The 22882-nt window shown below is 38.5% G+C and overlaps 1 protein-coding gene across 3 annotated transcripts in view; it reads left to right on the forward strand.

Moving 5' to 3' along the window:
- Positions 1-22882, forward strand: part of Syt1 (synaptotagmin 1) — a 515260-nt gene that overhangs the window by 486674 nt on the left and 5704 nt on the right. For all 3 annotated transcript variants that reach the window (XM_063255195.1, XM_063255194.1, XM_003475946.5), the window contains one exon: positions 21231-21364. In XM_063255195.1, coding sequence (XP_063111265.1) covers positions 21231-21364 — 134 coding nt within the window. The remainder of the gene's footprint in view (positions 1-21230; positions 21365-22882) is intronic.

Here is a 22882-nt window from a genome sequence, read left to right on the forward strand (position 1 = left end):
ATTTGTAGAAGGGAACTGCGAAGGTCCTGTGGTAGCACAGCGTCTCTCCTTTTGTTCCTGCCTGCTTTCCGGAGGCTGGCCTGAGGGGATCCTTCCCCACCTCTCCCATGGTTGGCAACAGCTTGACTGAGCGCCCTGAGGTCTGACACTGCCCATCTTGCTTCCAGCCGCCATATTACTGTCAATGACATCTTCCTAAGGCAAAAACCCCATTATAATTAGTTTCCTGTTTAAAATCCTTAATTGGCTTTAATTAGCCTCCTATTGCCTTTATGATGAAATCAAATTCCTTAGAATGCTTTGCAAGCCCCTTCAGGGCCAGGCTGCCTCTCCAGATGGCGTCACGCATTCCTCATTCACCCTGAACACGAACTATAATAACATTACACCATCCTACATACCGAAGCCTTTGGAGTTGTGGATGCTCCTTTCATCCTCTGCCCTCTGCCTGCCCTCCTCAACCTGGAGAACCCTGACTCACTCTCCCAACGTCCCCTTCTCAGGTCCTCTTCTGCACTGGAATCTGCAAGACCTCTTAGTAAAATGAAGATGATACTGCTTTAGCAGGTCTAAGAAAGGCCTGACGGTCTGCATGTCTAATATGCCCCAAAGGGGTGCTGGGGGCACACACTGCTGACCAGGCTCCAGAAGAACCTTACTTTGTCATCCTTCCCTGCACAGCTGATCAACCAAGCCTGAGTGACCATCTAATACTGTTAAAGCTATCTGCCTAGTTACAACTACATTTCTAGCTCTCAAATTTGTACTGTTTCCTCTCAGGTTATTAACAATATCTCTAATGGGGTTTGAGAGAAAGGGGTAAGAGAAAAGAGACTAATTTTTTAACACACATGTAAGGCTAGAAGCTGGTTAAAAGAGCCCAGACTTGTTCAACAGTACGAGCAGTTATCTTTGTGGCCTTCTGGAGCCTTCCACCTCCACTGCATAGCACAGCAGAATACCTGGTCTTGCACTAAAGAATGAGGAAAGAGCCAAGGCCCACCGAATAATCTCCAGTGGAGAAACTGAGCAAGAGATAGTACAAAAATGTTAGCAGGTCTGAGTAGAAAGCAAATTAGTGGAAGCAAACATCTGCCCAAGGTTTCCACCATCATGTCATAAACATGACAAGAATATACAACAGTAACTGTCCCAACCATGGTAATCGGTGGCCCTGAAACTTGGTCAGTGGTGTATCAGGACCTCAGAGATGATATTGCTGGTGCAACGTTTCCCAATGGCGAAGACACACTGGAAATATTCATAAAATGTGACTATCTGGGCCCGCTGTACACTAATTTAGAATCTCTGGTGATAAGGCCAAAGGGTTGGGTGGTTGTAATGTGAAGCCAGGGCTGACATCCACTCATACAGGTATCACCTTCCCTGGATGATTAACGTCCCTAGAGTGAACGCCTGGCCTTAAGTCTAGTCCATTTTAGACCAAATAAAATCAATGGCAAGTTTGCCCCTCCCCCATACAGTTTGTTTCCTGCGATGTTCCCTAATGATTCTTTCTGCAGTGCTGAGGATTAAGCCCAGAGCTCTGTGCTACTAACGACTCTTTACGGATTTCTGTACTTCCATCCACATATCCCATTGGTCTAAGTTAGAAAATCTTAAATGGGGAGAGAATATTGGGTGTAGAAAAAAGAATGCTTAATTCATTTAGAAAAGGAAAAAAGCTTCACTTCCTTTCTTCTTCTGAGTCTTAAGATTCTGCCTTGCTTTCCTGTCCCTGCTCCCTGCTCCTTTCCTCTCCTGTTCCATCAGCCAGCTGCAGGTCAGGTGGGATCACATTGGCTAACAGATCTGAAGAGTCAAAGTAGAAGTTTCCAGATAATGAGATTCAATTACATTTAGAAGCACAGACTTCTCCAGTATTGGCTACCTCAGCGCTAAATGTGGAAGGGCACAGAAACATCTACCTGACAGGCCCTCATAAATTTTCGTTGAATCTGACTCAGAGATCCTCAGATTTTTATGAAATAGTTCGTGCATACCATAATAAGTATAGATGAAAATATAATGTATGGTCATTAGCCACTACGCTAAAGAACACAGCATATGTCATCGAAATATCCTGTATGTATCTGCCTATCTTTCTTTCTGTTCTCTCTTCAGAAGTAATTGTTATCTTGAATTTGGTGTTTGTGAGTCTCAGGACCTGTCTTCACATTTTATGTTTATTATTCCCATGTATGTTTTCATTACACACACTCTCAATTTTGTTTTTATGTTTTCAAATATATAAATGGCATTATCCTCTATGCATATGTTTTCAAACCTTATAAAATAAGATCACATTATATTATGCTGCAATTTGCCTCTCCATATTATTCTGGCAATGTATTCAGGTTGGTTAATGTGCCTCTGTAACTTTTTTATTGCTATGGAGCATTTTAAATTGGGTAATCCTGTTGATCTTTTGATAGCTATTTGGGTTTTTCCAGTTTCTTACTGTCACAGAAAATGCCACAAAGAACATCCCTCAGCTTGTCCCAATGTGCAAATGTGGAGAGCATCTCTAGCATACTTACATACCAATGGCATTATCGGCACATAGAGCCTGTACATACTAACTTCTCTAGACATAACCAAAATAACACGCCAACCAGAAATATGTAAGCATTCCTATTGCTCGCCCTCATTAGACTCCAAAGCTCAGCTGCTTCAACTGGTGAAATCTCTCTTAGAAATCCTGAAGAGGGCAGCATATCCTGGCGATTGCTGGGGCTTTGGCTGCCTTCCAGTTCATGGGTCCCTCCCCTCTTTGCTTCTTGGAATCCTTTGACCTTTGCTAAGTCAGTTACTCTGCAGCCCACTCTCTCACCTCAGCCTGCTCCCTGGCAGTATCTTAGCAGGACAGATAAATATAACACTATCTGAAAGTTCCCTCCCACATTTGCATTCCACATTCCTCACACATTCTGCCTTAACAGGAAGGGAGGAAAACAGAGAGAAGTCAGTCTTGAATTAAAATTCTTTTTCCAGCTCAAAGTAGCATAAAGGAGACATGATGTGAGTAGACAGCAGTCTTCCACCATTCTGGAGCGGTGGTATGTAGTCTAATTAGGAGGCATCTCACACCAGCATCAACTGTGCTTATGGAAACAGGAGAAATACCAAGAAGTAAGGAAAGATACTGCAAAGTGTGGCTTGGTGTTTCTTCTGGTAGAGATGTATTTACCCCATTAGCCTTCTAAATAACATTGATCCTGGTTCCTTAAGGAAGAAAAACAATGCTTAATCTTAGCATCCCTCCTAGAATTTCTCTCATTTTGTGCTAAGCTGAAGACCTGCCATGTCCGGGATTTCTTGGTGGCAATGCAGTCCCAGAAATGTGTTGCCTTTAAACAAAGCAGAGGTGAATTAGAGCTGTGCTTACAATTGCAAATGGCAACCTAAGGAGGGACCTTCTGTTAATACTTCCAAAAACACATCCAATCTGCTAGGGGTACTACTCCATTCCCAAAACCAGATCTTTTTTTTAAGATTTCATTCCTTTACAGTAAATGAGTAAATGAATAATAAAGTTTCACCTCACTCCACTGAGGTGGAGGAATAAATGTGAATTATGTTTGGATTGATTTCCCTTTCCAGTTATTAAATGCTTTTCCCCTTCCATGGTAATAGATCACACATTCTCCAAATGAGATCTGTCACTTTTTCATCCATACATGAACAGGTGTTCTAGAGAGTAAAATTTGTCTCAAAAAAAAGTACTGGGTTAAAGAATGTTTTTACGAAGAAAAACAGGCTCTTTTAATGTCTTGGAGTCTTTTATATGCTGATGTGTTATATAAATCTCCATGACAGGACCCCCTGCAGCTCCTGTGTTTTTAGACTGTTTGACCACAATTCCCTTTTTGAAAGAATACTTCACAGGATTAAAGTTCATAGGATACACTTTGGGAAATACCAGGACAGATATTCTAGGGTTGGCTACACCATTATTCCTAATCATTGTGACCAGAAAATTAAGAAGTCCAATTATATGTCACCCTTGGCTGAAATTCTTTCATAGTGGAATGTCTGTCTTTACATACATACTGCTCTCAAACTGGATGCTGTGGAAGCATCTGAAGCCAGCCTGTTTTTACTTTCTGCTATGTGGCTTGTTTATTCCACTTAAATACTGGAGGAATGTCTTCAGTCAGAGACGTATTTGTAGCACTAAGCATTCTTTTATCAATATTTCCTAAAACATGGTCTGGTCTTTCAAATCTGCAGCTGTGGTTTTTATCTCTCTTTAGAGAAATTTCTTTGCATGATATTTGTGAACATTTCTCATCCTGGTTACTAGATCCTTTCAGGAGCATCAATTTTCCCCATGTCAAATGTTTTGAACTCCAGTCTGTTATCTCCTAATTCCTTTGTTCCCCCTCATGTTTACAAGTAATTCATTTAGGTCATGTTATTATAGCCATATTCATTTTGTGTCTTGCTATATCTACTTTATTAATTCATTCTACAACTTTGTTTTTGTCCTCAACATCCTTACTTCTGCAACCTTCTAGTTCTATCATGTTCTTTTTGAGGTCATGCTTTTCTGAGTTTATGGTCTCATTAACTTGATTCATAGTACAAAGCACTTCTGAGGAATTTTGTTTTGTTCTTTGGATTATATTTTCTTCAAAAGTGGAGAGTTTTATCATTCTTTTGCATGCTGTGTTCCTTTCTTTTAAAGACTGATTATCTTTCTCTGCTTCTATCTGGGCACCTTGCCTTGACTTGTTTGGATATTTGTCACTACCCGTCCTCCTTGCTCATTCTGGGACTGTGCTATCCAGACCTTCTCTGTTCTGAGGACTTCTGCTTGATTCCTTTTCCTTCAACTCTAACTTGCTTTCCCCAAACAGTGCTTTGAAGCATGTAGTACTGGATACCGTTCGTTTTACGGCAGTCTAAGGGAACCAAAGAGGAAGGCAGAGAAGGAAAGGACTAGCTACGCGACAGCTGCCTGGCCCCCTGAGTTAGGACTCTTGGGTGTTACTGTCACCTCTGGGATTTCATATTTGGAACTAAATTTTAACCTCTTTCTTCAAGTGAGACATATACCCAGCCTGAAGGGGACTGCTCCAGGGTGTGTGTGTGTTTTTTAAAATCATTCAACAAACATTAATGAGTCTGTCTTCTCTACAAAGCAGTACTCTACTCCCAATCCAAAGCTGAGTGAACAAATGAAACAAAAATCCCCTTTCTCATGAGTTGTATTCAATGTGGTATCTTTCCTGATACCTATCCTATAAGAAAAAAACTGCTCACTTCTGCCCAGTAGCCAGTCCACTGTCCGTCAGACAAGAAAAGGGGTGGGGGAGGATAGTCATTCAGTTAGCATCAAGATTTTAAAATTTCACCAATTCACAAATAAGCCTCCATGAGATACAGAGGAAGTTCAGAGCTACAGATGTACTGTGTCATTACAGGAGCTTTTCTGGGACAGTTTGTGTGTGTGTGTGTGTGTGTGTGTGTGTGTGTGTGTGTGTGTGTGTGTCTGTGTGTGTGTGTGTGTCTGTGTGCATGTCTGTGTGTGCACGTGCATGTGTACATGCATGCATGAGTGTGTACATACAAGTAAATGCTTTGTTTCATTGTTTACATTATTAGGTCACATTGTTTCCCTTATTTGGTATATGGACTATTGTTGGCAAATAGGGAGCTAGTGTTTATTATTGTTGGTATCCTTTTAGTTCTAAGATAGAAAACAGGATAGGAAGAATTTATGGTTAGATTTCTCTCTGTCTCCTTTATTTGGAAACCCCAGTCGTTCTTCTAATTAAGCAACCTACCCTGTGGTCTGCAGTTATAAAATACCCATGACACAGCTTCATCTTCAGAATTATTCAAGTATTTTAGGACACAGACACAACTTAGTTTCATGCTCTTGGTTATAAAACAAAAAAATTCAAGGATTTAAACTTTGGAGGGCTTCCAGGTAGTTGGTTAACCCTATCCCTGGACTTGGCAAAATGGACTCTCTCACAGCTAAGGAAGACATATTTCAGATGAGTTATTGAATTTCCTGATTCCTTTCGCTCAATCTTAGATAATCCTACAAGAATCCAGTGTTTCTCTACAGACCACCTACATGAGAATAGCAGACAGAGGAAGGAAGAAAGGACTAGCATGGTATAGAAGGAAAACAATATGTACTTGCTGTATCATACAGTAAGAGACTAAGTATTACCCATAGATGTCCCCGAAGTAAATCAGGCCTAACTCAGATAGTGAGGAAAATATCTGACAAATACTGTACTTAATAAAGGAATTTTAGTGTCAGTAGCTTGCAATTTCTTGTGCCACTACCAGGCCTCCAATGTTATTTTTCCTCAGCTAGTTGCCTTGAAAGCTGGTTACTGCAAAGATAGCAATCAGTGTTAAGATGACCTATTCAGAGAAATTTCTGCATTGCCAGAAAACAAATAACCACAGAGAGCGCCTTATGGATGAATCATGAACTTTCTCTGAAAACACTTTTACAAACAAATCCCATGGATATATGGTTGAGTGTGTGTGAGACATGTGTATAAATAAGTTTTTCATATTTAGCATTTCTAGAGGTTCTCATGAAATTCTAGTTGACTTAAGGCATTCCAAGAGTTAAAAATGTAGGACAAACAACAGGCATAAACATAAATTCGTCTTTTCCCTTCCATGTTGAAATGCTTGGCCTTGCTTGTGTTGACTTCTCAGCAGTGTAAACATCTTTTCCATTTGCATAGGCCCTCTCTCTCTCTCTCTCTGTCTCTCTTTCTCTCTCTCTCTGTCTCTCTCTGTCTCTCTCTGTCTCTCTCTCTCTCTCTCTCTCTCTCTCTCTCTCTCTCTCTCTCTCTCTCTCATCTCTCTCCTTGCTCAGCCTCTGCTTTTTGAAGACTATCTAAGAAAACTGCTGTGTGACAGACAGGTGGTTGGTGAGGACTGATTTTTACAAACTGGTCATTAATAATTTGTTAATAAACTATCACTACTGAGAAGATATTTTGATTACCTTAAAAGTATGCCACAATGGCTGTACTCTCTCTTCTATTTGGTCTCCCATTTTTCTGTAAAACACATTTCTCTGATTGTATGTAGATCTGGCTTTTTGAATTTTTAAATGTTTTCCATTCATTGCAGTCCTGTTCTTTATACAAATTGATCCTTCAACTGTTGCTTTTTAATTTTTTAAGAAATTTTTGGCACATACAGTTGTAAAAATTCTGATGACATGGGCTGGGGTTTTAGCTCAGCAGCACAAGCGCCTGCCTGGCAAACGTGAGGTCATGAATTCAATCCCTGATACCAAAAAAAGAAAAAAAAATCCAGTGACAAAAATTATTATATTCAAAGAAGCAGTATATTACAATATAAGTTGTGTTACTCAAAATAGGTCAATTTAATTGTGTAAGATATGGACACCATCTCATAGGGTTGAATAAGAATGGTTTTACCTAAAAAGCATTAATAATGCTTAGTACATATGGCCTTTGATTGATCCATTTATATTTACTCAGAGATATTAAAGCACAGAGAGCTATTCAACGTAATTCAGAGCCCATAAATGGAGGTTCTCTTAGAATGTTATGTCTACCCTCTTATTCATTTATTCAATAAAAAACCTTAGCTGGCTCTCTAGCCTTCAGATTAAGTAACAAGTTGTCTTATCTGAAGTATGTTCACATCCAACATTGCTTAGTAAGAATTGGTCCTTTCGAAAACAGTGTTAGAATCCTAATCACCCAGAATAGTTTCAGACAAGATTGAAAGTCAGCCCTTTGCCTCTCTGCCCAACAATTCCACTACATTAATTCACTCGGCACTCTTCTGGATGGATTTTCAAGGCAAGTCATCAGCTTGCTTTAGAAGATTTCCCCTTTGTCTAATCTTCATTCCTAGCGAAGAGAGTGCTCAGCACTTAGCCCTAGCAACCTTCTTCCCCTGCAGCTAAACCGGGAAGAATGTGAACACAGCGTTCTAACCTCACCCGGACCACAGGCAGTTCTTCAAGGGGAAAAGCACACACGCACACTTTTCACAGCCTTTCATTAGATAAATTTGCTTTCCACACAGAGCACCATCTTCTGAAAAATAATGTGGAATAGGTTTTTTCTAGAATGATTTTATGGCTCTACTCCTCTAAAAAAAAAAAATGATAACTTTAAATGGTGGCAGTTCAGTGCACATCATTAATGTTCTCGATGTCCCTGTGGTACTGTATGACGACGATAATCTGCTACTGATAACCTGAAGAAAACTGTCTGGGAAATTATAGGCACATGGAGAAAAGGTACAGTCACATCACAGAACAGAAATAGTTCTGTCTCTAACAAACTCTTAAAAGTTTTCAAGTTGAACCTACTAACTCCTTACCATCATTCCAGTGGATAACTTTTGTCAGCTCTATACCATCTGTAGCCTACCTGTCAGAGTATTTAAATGAGGAACTCGGGAAAGAGACTGTTAGATAAATCAACTATTTGCACCAAGTTCAATCTGCCATCTTTTCAGTGTCAATGAATAGACAGTGGCTCTGGGATTTCATATTTTCAGGACAGCATTCAGGAAGTTTCAACGATGTTTAGGGCCTACCCCCAAATATGTCAAGAAAAGATATCAGAAATCACTTACCCATTCAAGAAATGCTTTTTGAGGGTTTATTTTTGTGTCATCAAGTTCTCAGCTAATGCTGAGGATATAGTAGGGAACAACAATTAAAAATAGAAAAAATATCCTTATGAGGCTTAAAACTTACACGTGTCTGTGTAAGTCACAAATATGTGGATGAAATTAGGTTTTGCAAGGATCATAAAAGGTAAGTATCGAAAAAATTTGACATTACAAGCAGCAATATTAGAAGTGAGTTTAATTAAAGAGGTCATGAAATAAAGGCATGAAGTGCCCACAAGTTGGGTACCCCCACCCCTGGGTGGGAAAGAAGTGGGGAGATGGAGAAGGACGCGTGGACATGCAGGGTGGGTGTTCGGACATGTGGCTGTGAAAGGTTTCTAGTGCACAGGAGCTCACCGTGTGAGAAGAGAAGCGGGCAGCACCGGGGGCAGCTCCATTCCTTTACCAAGCTGTATTGTAGCACTCCAAAGCATCGGAGAATTGTTCATGCAAAGCTGCACTCCTCAGCCATTGTAAATGATTATTTGTCAAAATACAGTATAAGAATGAGGGCTGGGGATATAGCTTAGGGGCATGGTGCCTTCCTGGCAAGCTCCGGGTCCTGAGTTCAATTCCCCGTACTGAAGAAGAAGCAGCAGCAGCAGAAGAAGAAGAAGAATATATATCTTAACAGTTTCTGTTTTTATCAAAACCTTGTAAGTTAGACGTAGTGTACAGTTTTGGGCTTGCCTTTGTAGTTTTAATCTGGATGAACATTACAGGAAAGTCTGATCTTATGGTTTATAAAATTCTGCATAGCACACAAAATTCCATCTTATTGAAATCATCTTAGGATGCATGGATTTGTTGTTTATGAAAATCACACTAGAATAATCAAGAAATTCCATTATGCACAGGAAGACTGGAAAAGGCCACGAGAAAAAAAAACAAGTTCAAAGAAAGACACCCCACTGAGTGACCTCTTTGCCTCTGTGCATAAGCATAAACACTACCCAAGTATCAGTCTCTTTATATTTTGTGAATTTATACATTTATGCGTGAAGGTAGAGGGAGAAAACATGAAAGCTGATCATTTCAAGGATCAATAAAATGTTCATTTTCTCTATATAAGGTTTATTTGGATTTCCTAAGCATAGAGCCTCCAGTTCAAAGGAAGCATTTTCACTGTCTGCCTTCTCTACATTTCTCTCGAAGCTATTGTTGTACGTCGATAGCAAGAAAACACACACTCTGAGGATCTTTCCCACTACAAAAACAGAGAAGCTGATTTAAACTTCTTAAGGATGAAGCATCTTATGTAACGCCAATTCCAAAGAAATCAGTACTATTATTGGAGTTTGTAAAAGATCTGTAATACTGATGTGTGGTGATTAATAACAAATTTGCTTCATAAGAAGCAGCACAATCATCACAGAATTATATTACTCCATGTCATTTTCCTATATGCAGTATAATATTGAAGTCATAGTTTATTTTTACTTTCTCCTTCCAATATTGTAAGAAAACTAGATTACCAAGGTAGAAGTTCATCTCTCCCGCAAAGCCACTTGTCTTCCTGACATGCAGAGTGCTAGCTGATTTCAGAGTTTTGCAGCCTTATAAAAGAGAACCATATATGGTCATCAGTGAACCAAGCAATCTCTCTGGAAGGACAAGGGAAATCAGAATTCAAAGTTTTTAAACGTAATAGCAAACAACCTACAGTGTTCAAAGCTTTTCTTGGTGTTTTAAAACAGGACATACACTACTCATACTGTAAAACCCCAAAGGTGACATGTAGGAGCTATTGGAATTATGAGGGCCAGTGATAACAGTTCAGCAGTATAAGCAACTAACTGGCAAGCTCAAGGTCCTGAATTCAATTTCCAAACCAAGAATGGAAAGAAAGAAAGAAAGAAAGAAAGAAAGAAAGAAAGAAAGAAAGAAAGAGAGAGAGAGAGAATATTATGAGTCTCAAAAAAAATTGTCTCTTTTTTCAAGTGAAAAAACAAAAGATCCCTTTTTAATCCTCTTCCAGGTCCACAGGCTCAGCATGTCACTTAAGGAGAGGGCACATGAAGCAAAAAGCAGGCAATAAATATGTTTTCATCCTTAAACTGAGAAAGAGACGCTGAGACTTTTCCAACTAAGAAAACCCAGAAACCTCATACCCTGGAAGGTTTACCCAGATTTAACAAGGTTTAGAAACAGTTCAGAATCAGGAAACGGAGAGATTCTCCACTGCTAGCTTACTTCCAAATGTTTCCCTCAATTATCCTAAGATTACCTTAACCCACCAACTTCCTGATGCTTACATGCAAAGTATTTGTTTAAAGACATGCAGATTTTTTTTTTTTTTTTTTTTTTTTGTCTTTTTCGTTTTTATCGGTACCGGGGATTGAACTCACAACTGCCAGCTTGCAAGGCAGGCGCTTATGCCGCTAAGCTAAATCCCCAGCCCCAACATACAGATATTTTGAAGAAATACATATACAGAATAGGGAGTTAATGAGAGTAAGTAAAATGGATTCTGGCTGCAGGAGTCTGAACTAGGCAAGTCTGGGATAATCTCCCTGAAGAACATGAACCCTACTTAGGTATAAGATGTGTGAGAATGAATACATGTACTTAAAAATCCCAACAGTGTTACAAATAAAAATATTACTCATGCTATTTCATCAAGTAAAAACGTTTAAAAACTTTTTAAAAGAAATATCGCATTAGGGACCTTTCCTGTGGCATATACAAGAGGCTAAACCCCAATCTCCAGAAGGGAAGAGATTCAGTCAAATTTGCTCTTTGCGACTGTTTTGTTGGCTTTACTGAATCATAGGACTGTTTCTGTTTTTGTTAATCAGCTCACACAGTTTATCCTTGGCCATTCCACCAAACTCTTTGTAGTCATCCAGAAAGACTCAGACATAATTACTGCTTCTCCTATTCTCACGTGTTTGCCCCTCCTGAAAGATTTTCCAATGAACAGGAGAAATAAATTTGAATTACAGATTAAGAATTTCTCCTTAAAAGCTGGACACGGAAAGCATTCAGATTATTCAAACAGAATGTTCTCCTCCCTCCACCAAATGTAGAAGAATTCAAATCCACAGGCTGGTGCTATCTTTACTTCCCCATAAACCTGTCCTCTCTGCAAAACCTTTTTTCCTATCTCCTCATTCTTCAGTGTTTGTATATGCATTCCCACAATTTTAGTCCAGCAGCTTGCAGTCCTATAAAGACCCTTTGGAAGTGTTAGAAATGATGCTTGGAATTCACTGGTTCCCCATCACCACCATGAAAAATGCTTTCTATTTAATTTAAAATAACAGCATTTTGCATTTATCTCTGTATCTATTTATTTATTTTTGTCTCTTCAAAGCACTCTCCCATCATTAATGAACTAAATCAGCCTTTGCTATTTTATGATCTGTCTCATTAAAATGGGATTGATTTTCCCTGTGGTACTTACGTAAAGTTGTTTTCTTCTGGTGAACACCACTTAACTAATGTAAGTCCATTTGTGAATTGTGTGCTCATGTAGAAAATTTTCCCAGTATGTATTTTTAATGTTGCACCCTTACTACAATATTACAGGAATATTTTAAGCTATAAAGACATTTTAAACTATAAAGATGTATGAACTCTCTAATGTGGTCCTAAGTACTTGTGAATTACTTATAAAGTTTCCCTAAGTAAATATGTTGGGTGTGCCAATGATAGAAATGAACATTTTTCGCTCCATGAATCCTATTACTATTTAATTATTTGTATAATTGTATGTTAATTATTTGTATAATTACTTGTATTGGCAAGTGATTGACTTACCCATGAAAGGAAGCTTACTCAGTAGTGCATACAGAAGAACTGCATTTGGCAAAGAAACTTAATTCTAAAACTATGTTTTAACTTTGCTGTCTCTGCTATCACTTGACCATTTTACATACGTACTTGATGGTTTATTTCTAGAAATTACATAGAATGTGGGAAGGAAATATTTCTTGGCAAATAAGTGTGTTCACATTTCCAAGTTTAAGCAGAAATAGGATCCTGTGGACCACAAATTGAGAAGTTCTGAAAACACTGATCAGTTGCCTCCCATCTTCCATTGCCCCTTCTTTGGGTAAGAAATTTCTGATTCCTGTTGAAGGCTCTCCATATTTTTCTACTTTTCGCCCCCTTGGTCTGCCTTGCTTTCCTCATTAATTTAAGGATGGATATGTAAACTGAATCTAAGACAGCCTAGCTCGTTACATCCTAGAGTCTGATGGAATTTAGCGTAGAATTTAGCATAGAAATTAACATGGAGCAAGAATTTCGTCTGTTAGTCCACTCAGAATAATCTGGGGACTTTCCCTGGGAAGTGGAGAATTGGGAGTATAGATTTATTTCCCTTGGATGGGATCGTGACATGCTTTGTAGATGGTGCTGTTATTTACATTCTGAAATACATAACAGAAAAGCCCACAAAGGCTAGGAAAGCAACTAGGTGGAATTTGATTTGGATTTCATAGAAAAAAAAAAAAACACAGAAATACAGGCAAGCCAGGGCCTTTGTTGTCACAATTGAATTTGTATGAGAAAAGGAACAGATTTAACAGCAGAAGAAAAAAAAAGATGCCCCTAAATACAGGAACTCAAAAAGACAGAATTTGCTTTGTAAATTCTTCACGTTCCTCATATCCATGTGTAGGTGAGTAGTCAAGACTAGTAGATAATTCCGGGCCATGAGGTCATCTAGGGACTCTGCATCTTCCCAGCTTGGTACTCTGCTATCTCCCTAGAGACTATCTTCACGTTGCAAAGTAAAAATGCTTCGCTGCCAAACCGTCAAATCCATGACTCAGCTAAAGAAAAAAGAAAAGAACACTGCAGCCTTGTAGACATTGTAGCCTCACCTTGCTTTCTGCTGGGACCTGGCCGGTCCACTGTAGCTTTACGTTCACCAGAATCCCTGGCTCCTACCCACTAGATTTTCATAACACCCTTTCCCTTCAAAGTATGCCAGTCAAAATATCCCAACATTGCCCACTGCTCTAAGGATGTGCTGTAGAGGCTACACACACAACTTCTGCTCACGTCCAGGAACCCTAGGGTGCTCATTCAGCTCTTCTGAGTCAGAAGATCTGGAAGAACTAGTTCTAGGAGGATCAATTAGCTCCCAGGTAAAATTTCAGTGGTTCGATTGCTATTTTGACTTTATACTATTTTGAAAAGAGTTTTTGGTCAGTTCAAATCCAGGGTCCTAATTGATACTTTTGATTACTTTCTTCATTCAATACTATATGATGAAATTCAGTGAGCATGATCAAAAACAAACAAACAAAAAAAACAGATGAAAAGAAAACTACCTGAAGTTACTCAGAAGCTGGGTATTGGTTCAGAAATGATTGAATACAACAGCTGAAATGTTTCTGTTTCTTATCAAGCAAAGTCTTTGGCTGAAATGGAAAAGCCCTGGTCACCAGGGGTCAGGGTCACTGTGCTAGTTAAGAAGGAAGGTTCTGTTCTGTAAAGTATCAGAATGAAAACAGCAGGCACCTTGCATTATTTGGCTTTGAACTGCTGCTTTTTAATTCTCATTGTCAATACAAAAAGTCTTTAGTGGCTCCTTTATAACTCACACAAAAGGATCACTGCTTACAACCAGCTGTTTGGCAATTATATTTCTATGAAGCTGGAATAATTTGACATTAGAACTGCTTAGGGGCGACAATGATCTAAGGCAAAAGAGTATAGAATAGCAATAGAGGAAATTCCCACTTTACAAGTAAATGTCCTCCCTACACTTCATCTTGAAGCCTGTAGTTTTGGATTGAAAACTCATCTTCCCAGAGGAATATTGTTTTTGTGTTATTAGAGTACCACAAAAGTCCTCCAACACCAAAAAGACAGTTACTACAAAAGAAAATGCTGCAGGGCAAAGGAAGATTTGTCTAAACATTCTGATTGAGAAACTCAGCAGTAAAATCTTCAGAAAAGAGGCGACTTTTAAGCTAAGATTAAGGTGGAAAAAGAAAGAATGTTTCAGGCTGAAGGACATCCAGCACTTAAATTCTGTGAGAACAGTGCATGTCTGCTATAAACAGAACTGTGCATTTCTACCAAGAAAGAAAAGCAGAACAAGTAAGAGGATGGAGCTGTGAATGAGGCTGAAGATTTTTAACGAAAAGGACAGTGTGATCAAATGCAGGTTTAAAGATTGTGTGAAGAATGCTTTGAATTGAAGACATGATCACAAAAGAGGTTGGATTTCTGATCCTAAGAAGTGGCAATGGGTTAGAAACAGGAAAATTAAATGGAAGAATATATGGAGGTAAATCAGCAGGACATGGTAGATATTTATGGGAGGTAGAGAAAAATATGAAAGGTGGCCTGAGAGTTTCTAACTTTTTGGAATAGAAAGTAGCAATCATAGAACAAGTCAGGCTTAAAGGCAAGAGAACGAGCTCAGTGATTTCTGTTTGGAGAACAATAGAAGAATTAAGGTAATTGTGGCTTCTAGCGCAGCAAATGGGCTACACATACATTTCTGAAAACTTGCCCATTAGGTCCCTGTTATTGAAGGAAAACTACTTACTGAATTTTGAGCTTGGCCCTAAAGTTTTTCTCCAAGTTTATTTTGTATCATACTCATGCTGAAACCAGGCCCAGTGACACCAGTATTAATAAAGACATTGCATTCCAGAATCAGATTCTGTGGTCGGAAACTTTATTTCACAGAAGTAGCAATAATTTTGGAAATGTAGAATATCTGCAAAAAGAAGTGAAAAGACCTATTGGGCATGTTAAAACAATATCAAATATGAGAAAGTCATAAAATAAAATACATCCTTGAGGGCCTTAAGGCAGAGAAAAAGGAAAGGAGAAAATAAAGTTGTATCAGCCCGTATCAAACAGAACTAAGGGGGAATACTTTGAAATGCCAGCTATGGCAAGATCAAGAATTATGTGAGAGAAAGAGACTTTCCAGGGTGTCTTTTGATCCCCACTCCCAATCTCTCTATTTCCGTCCTCTTCAGGTGCAAAGACCTCAAACCAACCACATCTTTGTACAATAGTAGAGAACCCCAGCTAGAAAATAGGGGTACATACTGTTGCTAAAAGAGGATGTGCTTCTTCATTGTCAGAGTTGTTCTTAGGCTGGAGCTGACCAAGTAATCATAAAACTTGGCAAACAAGTTCTGTATCTCAATACTTGAGCATGACAATGAGACCACAGCATTCGTCTGACCACCATCTTGGGATCGCCAGCTACCCTCTCACAGGAGGGGGTCAATATTCTATAGCTTCGCCATCTTGGTGCTCAAGCACGATAAATGATTTGACAATGTATATCATTATAGCTTTAACAAAATGATTCCCTGTGCCTTATTCTGGACAGGACGCCATGGGGGGAAAAGAAAAGGAAGGAAGAAAGGAGGAATTTTGGTAACTAAGTGGAAACTAGACTGTAAAATTTTCTCACCGTAGGAAAGAGTTAACAGGAAAAGTGCCTCGTTCCAACAATAAGTATTATTTACCTCTTTCCTGACAAGGACAGATCTCAAGGCCAAAGGATACATTTTCTCTGTGTCTTCATTCCTGGCCACATAAGGAAAGTAGATACTTCATATATAATATGCACCAGTGTGTCAACATTAGCTGCTCTCCGAATCCGCAAAGAAGGCTCAATAAATTGTGGTTTTCATTCACACTGTCCAAAAGCCTCAGTAATGTGATTCCATTTGTAACTTTGAGCTTAATTTTCCAGCTACATATAATTTGATTAACTTCAAGAGTGGGAGAAAACAGCACAGGATATTGAGATATTTTCTCCTCGCACACTTCAAGACGGCCTCATACAGGCAACAGTGCAAGAAATCATCTTTCATCTCATACATGATTAAATTGATCATTAATGAGCCAGTTGCTTAGAGCGGGCAGACTTCTTTCCACTAGGCGTGGGCTGCAGTTCGGCAAAATGAGTTGGAGAGAGTGTAGTTCACACATGTTGCCTTAGATGGTATCACTTTCACCAAATTGTAAAAATAAGCAATAGTAGTATGTCCAACGCTCATTTTGAAGCAGTTACCTTATGGTAACTCAGTGTAACCTTCCCAAGCCTGTGGGCTAGGTCAATATTTTTACCAATTTATGTTTGAAGAAACTATGGTATAAAAAGGTAAATAACTTTCCTGAGACCACGCAGCTAGACAGTAACCCAGCCAAGATCCACACTAATCTGGATTGAGAAACAGTATTTATAAACTGTATACTAAATTGTCCCCCCAACACATCACAAAGAACAGTAGGCTTAAAGGCAGAGAGTCTGGATCTGAGTTCTTGGGCAGGGGATCACCTTTGCTGAGGCCCAGGATCCTCACTGGGATTATGGTAGAGTTGAAGGAAATGAATGTGTGTGTGTGTGTGTGTGTGTGTGTGTGTTGTCCATAGATATAAAGAAACATGAGTAGTTGAAACATAAAATGTTTTCAATTTCATTTCATCTAATTTCACTATTTTACAGTGGATCTTGAAGAAAATCTGTATATTAGCATTATCTTTGGGTAGTACTTTCTAATTTCTTTTTTCGTTTTTTAATTAATCATCTGGTTTGATGAACAGAATGAGCATCTTTATAAGAGTGGAAAAATATTAATTTTTTCTGAAAGATTATTTTCTAAACCTATTAAATTTCACTGTTATCCTCATATCTTTTTAGATAATCAGTAGAACCCTTCTCTTTATATTTGTTTGCTGTCTTAGTTTTCTATTGTAGTTCCATGTTAAATTTTTACAAATTTAGTGACTTAAAACAACACATATTTATTATCTTACAGTCCTACCAGTTAGAAAAATCCGACACATGCCATTAGATAAGAGTGCCATTAATAAGTTCAATAGGTCTGTTGTACCACCTGATGACCATAGCAAATAACAAAGCAGTATTAATTGAAGATTGCTGAGAGTCAATATTAACTGTTCCCACCAAGATAAGCATATGTCGGATAATGTTTATGTTCATTAGCTCAAGTTAGCCATTCCACGATGTACACATATTTTCAAACACCATATTGCACACAACGAATAGCCACAATTTCTGCCTCTTTACAAAATTAATTTGATTCTCTAATTTCTTGAAAGAAGCCTGATACAAGTCTTACTGGGCTAAAATCAAGTGTTAGCAGGGCTGGAATCCATTCTGGAGGGCCTAGCGTGAACCCATTGCCTTGCCTTTTTACAGACCACCTATAGTTTTGGGTTGTTGTCATGGTTTATGTTTGTGTCCCCCAGGCCTCATGAGTTTGCATTGTTCATATGTGATGGTTCATTGTATGGTGTCAGTGCTCCACTCACATAGGGGTGGAGCCAGGATGTGATGTAATGGCAGGAAGAAGGTAGGTCTTTCTCTTTGCTGGTTTGAGTTTGCTGCTGGCGGCTGCCATGAACTGCAGTCCAGCCATGCCTGCCTGTCTTGGAGACAACTGAGTGTGGACTGAAACCTCCAAAACTGTAAGAAATAAACCTTTCCTTTCCCAACTTTGGGCTTCAGGTATTTTGTCTCAGCGACAAGTAAAAAGTGACTAAGACAGTTGTGGTCCCTTCTTTCATCTGCAAAGCCAAAAGCATAGCATGTCTCTGACCCTTCTTGTATCACTGTATCTCTTCTGACCACTGCCAGGGAAGAGTCTCTGCTTTTGAGGATTCATGTGACCTAAATCATGCTCCTGGATGATATTATAGTCTCTAATCACATTTGCAAAATCTTTTTTGCCACATAACATACCCACAGCTTCTGTGGTTCCGAATGTAATTCTGCCAACCATGATTATGAGCATTAAGAACAAAAACTCACTTTAACAGTGATCTCATTACAGTGTCCTACAAAACCTCCCAATTAGAGCAATTATGACAAAAGGGACATAGAAACTCAGCTAATTTGATTTAAAACAAGACTAAAACCTGACAATGGTGTGTGAAGGACAGCAGTGACATGTCAAGGACAAAAACAAATCATTCGCCTCAAATGACCCAAACTGAGGCCACAAAGATGTATACATTTTCTTGGAAATGAAGAATCTTCCTTCTGATCTTAGGTTATCCTATTTTAGAAGTTAGTCATACATCATTAGAAATTAGACAGACATCTGAAAAAGGACCTTCTTTTCTACCAAAGTTTTTTTTTTTTTTTAAACTCTCTACTGTTGTTGTAAGACAACTTAAACAAATGAGAGAGAGGAAAGTATCCCAAGTCTTACATCTGTTTTGATGGTAATGGGGATTATCTAAATGGCCATGAACAAGCGTTCTCAGTGTTTAGATGATGAAGCTTTCCCTGACCGCTTGCCTTTGGGAATAGACGGAATCCACAAGCCACAAAGACATAAAGTGCTTGAGGGTAATCGCCCAATTATGTAGCTTGCATATTTCCCCTAGCTATTTACATGTTTCCAAAAACCTAAGGGATATTTAGATGCCATGTATGGTACCTGGCAGCTCTATTCAGGAAAAGCAATAGCAACAACAGTGAGACTTGTAACAACTTATTTTATCATTTCCATATAATTGTGTCTTACTATACAATTACCAAGACTTTTCAGCCACAAAGGAACTGTGAGCTGGCAAGGATTTGCTTTGCAGCACAGCCTCTAAAACAAACAAATTTAACCATCCAGAGTCTTATTTTGCGGGAGAGGTGGTTTTTGCCTTTAAAAATCTGTATGTTCTCAAAACATAGATATGACTCATTAGCTGGGTGGATATATTTCCATTTAGAGGACTCGGCCAATAGTTAGAAGAAAGGAACAAATTCTGCTAAGCAAAGAATTAAGGCCATATATAACAGGACTAGAATCTAGGACAATATTTCAAAGTGGTGGAAAAACAGGGGATACTTAAAAAATAAAGCTTTTCAAGGAGTAGATGAAAAATGGAGAAGCAGGGCTGGGAATTTAGCTCAGTGGCATAAGCACCTGCCTGGCAACCATGAGGTTGTGAGTTCAATCTCTGGTACCACCCTAAAAAATGGAGACACAATCTTTAAGACATCAATTGCTGGGCTAGGAATATGGATCTAGAGGTACAACTCAGTGGTAGAATCAATGTTCAATAGTGTCCATCTGAGTCCCTGGGTTCCGGCTCAGTACCACCCTAAAAAAAAACAATGGATATGTGTCAGTCACTGTTTTAGTAATACAATTAGTGAATGCTACAGACAAAGTTTCTGTTCTTCAGAACTGAACAGTAGAGAAAAACATTGTTTTAAAGTATATAGTTTTCTCTTTTAAAATTATGTGGGCGGTGAACTAGATTGTACTGTCCTGAATCCACAGTATGGAAGCCGGGAAAGAACATCTGGGAGGCTTAGAAATAGGTGTTTGGATGATTTAACTTTTTTTCTTTCTTTTTTAAAATCATTGCTTTTGGCCGTTTTGGTATAATGACATAGGTTATACAGTGTTTAAGAAAACAGTAGAGAAGTTTTCCTTGCGTTCTGCACATTGGTGTCTAATGTCTGAAGGTATGTGGTTCATCCTTTAGTAATGGAGCCACAGGCTGGACTGCCTCACCCTCCAGTCATGTACTTAGTACTTTTCCTTGACCTAAGGAGGCTGTAGGGGAAATGCTCAGAGAGGTTCTTTCTTTTTTCTCATCTCCTCTGTGTGTTCTCTTTTCCTTGAATGCCTGAAGGAAGCCCTTTCCTAGGAATGTTCAGCTCTCTCTTGCCCTCTCTGTCTATTGCTTTCTCTGTCTCTCTCTGTGTTTCTGTCTCTCTCTGTGTCTCTCTGTCTCTGTGTGTGTCTCTCTCTCTGTCTCTGTCTCTCTCTCCTTCTCTCTCCCCCAACATACACAGCCAATTTCTCTCTCTTCAGTCTTCATGTCCCAAGTTAAATGTCACTTCCACAGAGGCCTCACCTGAGCAGTTAAATCATTTCATTCCTACCTGGTGAGTCACTGTACCATCCCTGGTGGTCCCTATTAGATCTCTACTCTGCTCTTCCCTTGCACAGCACTCTTGTTGTACTGTCATAGGTGTTTCGTTTCTTCATGAACCTACTAATTCCCCGAGTCTGAAGCGCCATGGTGAGGACAGAGAGAGTCTATTGTGTTCAGTGCTGCATCCCTGGGGCCGGCAGTGCTCATCACATCTCAGGCTCTCAATTAATACTGTCTGAGTAAATGAATAAATGAATGAAAGAAACGACTCCTTTGTGCTCTCTCCAACAAGTTTTATTCCCATGCAGTGGCGCACTGCAGGCAAGCACTCAGCCAGCTCCCAAAAGCAAATGGTTGCGTTTTCAGAGAATCTACAAGCCAGTTGTTAAACTGTTTGTGGCTTAAATTTAGCCATCGAGAGCATATTTATCCCACAGAAATCTGCAAACGTTCCATGTTGAGACTTTTCCTTCCAGAGATCTGGTTTACCATCAGACTATTACTCTCCCTCTGAAATCCAAAAGTACATATTCACAAAACATGGCAGTTCTTAAGTAACCTAGTTCTTAAGAATTCCAACAAACAAAAAGGCTTGAAATTTTTAAAAAATAGTAAATTTTTCCTGTATAATTATTCATCTTTTGGAAATTCTTACTCCTTAATATAAGTTAAATAATAATCTAAAAGATGTCTCTAATCTCTCAAAATTATTTGTTTCTGTTTTTCAGATCCTTATGTGAAGATTCATCTGATGCAGAATGGCAAAAGGCTGAAGAAGAAAAAGACAACAATTAAAAAGAACACACTTAACCCCTACTACAATGAGTCGTTCAGCTTTGAAGTACCTTTCGAGCAAATCCAGGTAATTTCAGGCATAATTTTGTCCTCCTGCCCCATTTTGCTCCTTCAGAGCACATACATTTACACACAGAGCTGGTAACTGACCAGTCCCCAGGCCATCACTAGCACTGCCTTTCTTATTCCCGTGCACATCTGATGCTTGAACCACATCACAAAGGATGTGATAAAAGATACAGCACAGAATGTGCTGATTCATCAGCTAAAAACAGCTGGCCTTCTGCTGAGCAGAAACAAGGTAGAAAAAAAGAGAAGAAACAGAACAACTTTCCTAACTCCAAAAGTTCACCTCTCACGTTTAAAAGTGAAGAGAAGATGAGCTTCCACTATTTACCCCAGACTATAATAAGTAACTGTTATCACATCTTTAGAGCATAAAATAGACAAGACAAATATTTCTGATTGATGTTAACACCTCAGCATCTTAAATCTTTATCAAATATGACTAATAACAAAAAAATAGAATTAATTTCTTTTTAATTGCTTAAATTCAGCATCCTATGACTGAGTTTAAATGGCTGGGTGTCTCTTAAAGAGAGATTTATTAAATAATATGATATGCAGAATGCAATGCTATGCTCCTGCACCAGAAATTTAAAAGCTTATGTTTTTACTTTATTTATTAAATATATCCAAGTTATTTCTAATTTTTTCTTTACTCTTTTGAAATACTGGGTATAAACTCAGCGCCTTACACATGCTAAGTAAGCACTCTGCCCTGAGCTGCCCCTGTAGCCCTCTATATTATTTTAAGTCTGTCTGCAGTGAAGGTGGTTTAGCAAAAAGAAATCTTTGAACCTTTTATGTTACAATACAAAGAATAATATTATAATAGGAAGTATCCCATTAAAAGATCTTGTGGTTAACATGTTCAAATGTAGCCACAATTGTAGTATGTAATTTTTTGAGCTAGGGATTTAAAAGAATATTTAAATTTTCACCCCTTCTCCCTAGTTAGACCATAAGAATTCAAAGTTTGCATATGATAACGATGGGCTATTTCTTGGTAGTCTCTAATGAGTATCAGGGAATCAAATGCATAAAGCACCATTATTTTTACATTTTGTTAAATAACCATTATGATTATCTATCTTGCCAGTGATATTAATGTTTACCTATAACTTGAAGAAGCAATGAAAGATAAACATAAAAACTGTAACATGTAACCTTTGAAGGATCCAGAATAATAAAAGTCAGTAAATAGTTTTCATTTGCTTTTAATTTCTTCTTAGAATATAGTATCTTCTAAATTAATCATGTTTATTACATAAAAAGCTAACAAACAATAGCTAGGCTTATATATGATGTGCCTATGCCTAAGTTATATGAAGTTAAGTATTTTACATATATAATTTCATATGATCCTTGCAATAATCTTATAATGCATTCCAGTAGGACTCAATATACATAAGCAAATAAAGGCTTAGAATTCCCTCACTTATCAAATAAAAATAATTTATGTCAAAACGAGCTTATGTATATAAAATCATTTGGATTCCCCAGCACTTAAGAACAGTAAAGT

This window comes from Cavia porcellus, unplaced genomic scaffold (genome assembly GCF_034190915.1).
Source record: "Cavia porcellus strain 051 isolate PalLab524CR breed Dunkin Hartley unplaced genomic scaffold, mCavPor4.1 scaffold_8, whole genome shotgun sequence".
NCBI classification, from domain to species: Eukaryota; Metazoa; Chordata; class Mammalia; order Rodentia; family Caviidae; genus Cavia; species Cavia porcellus.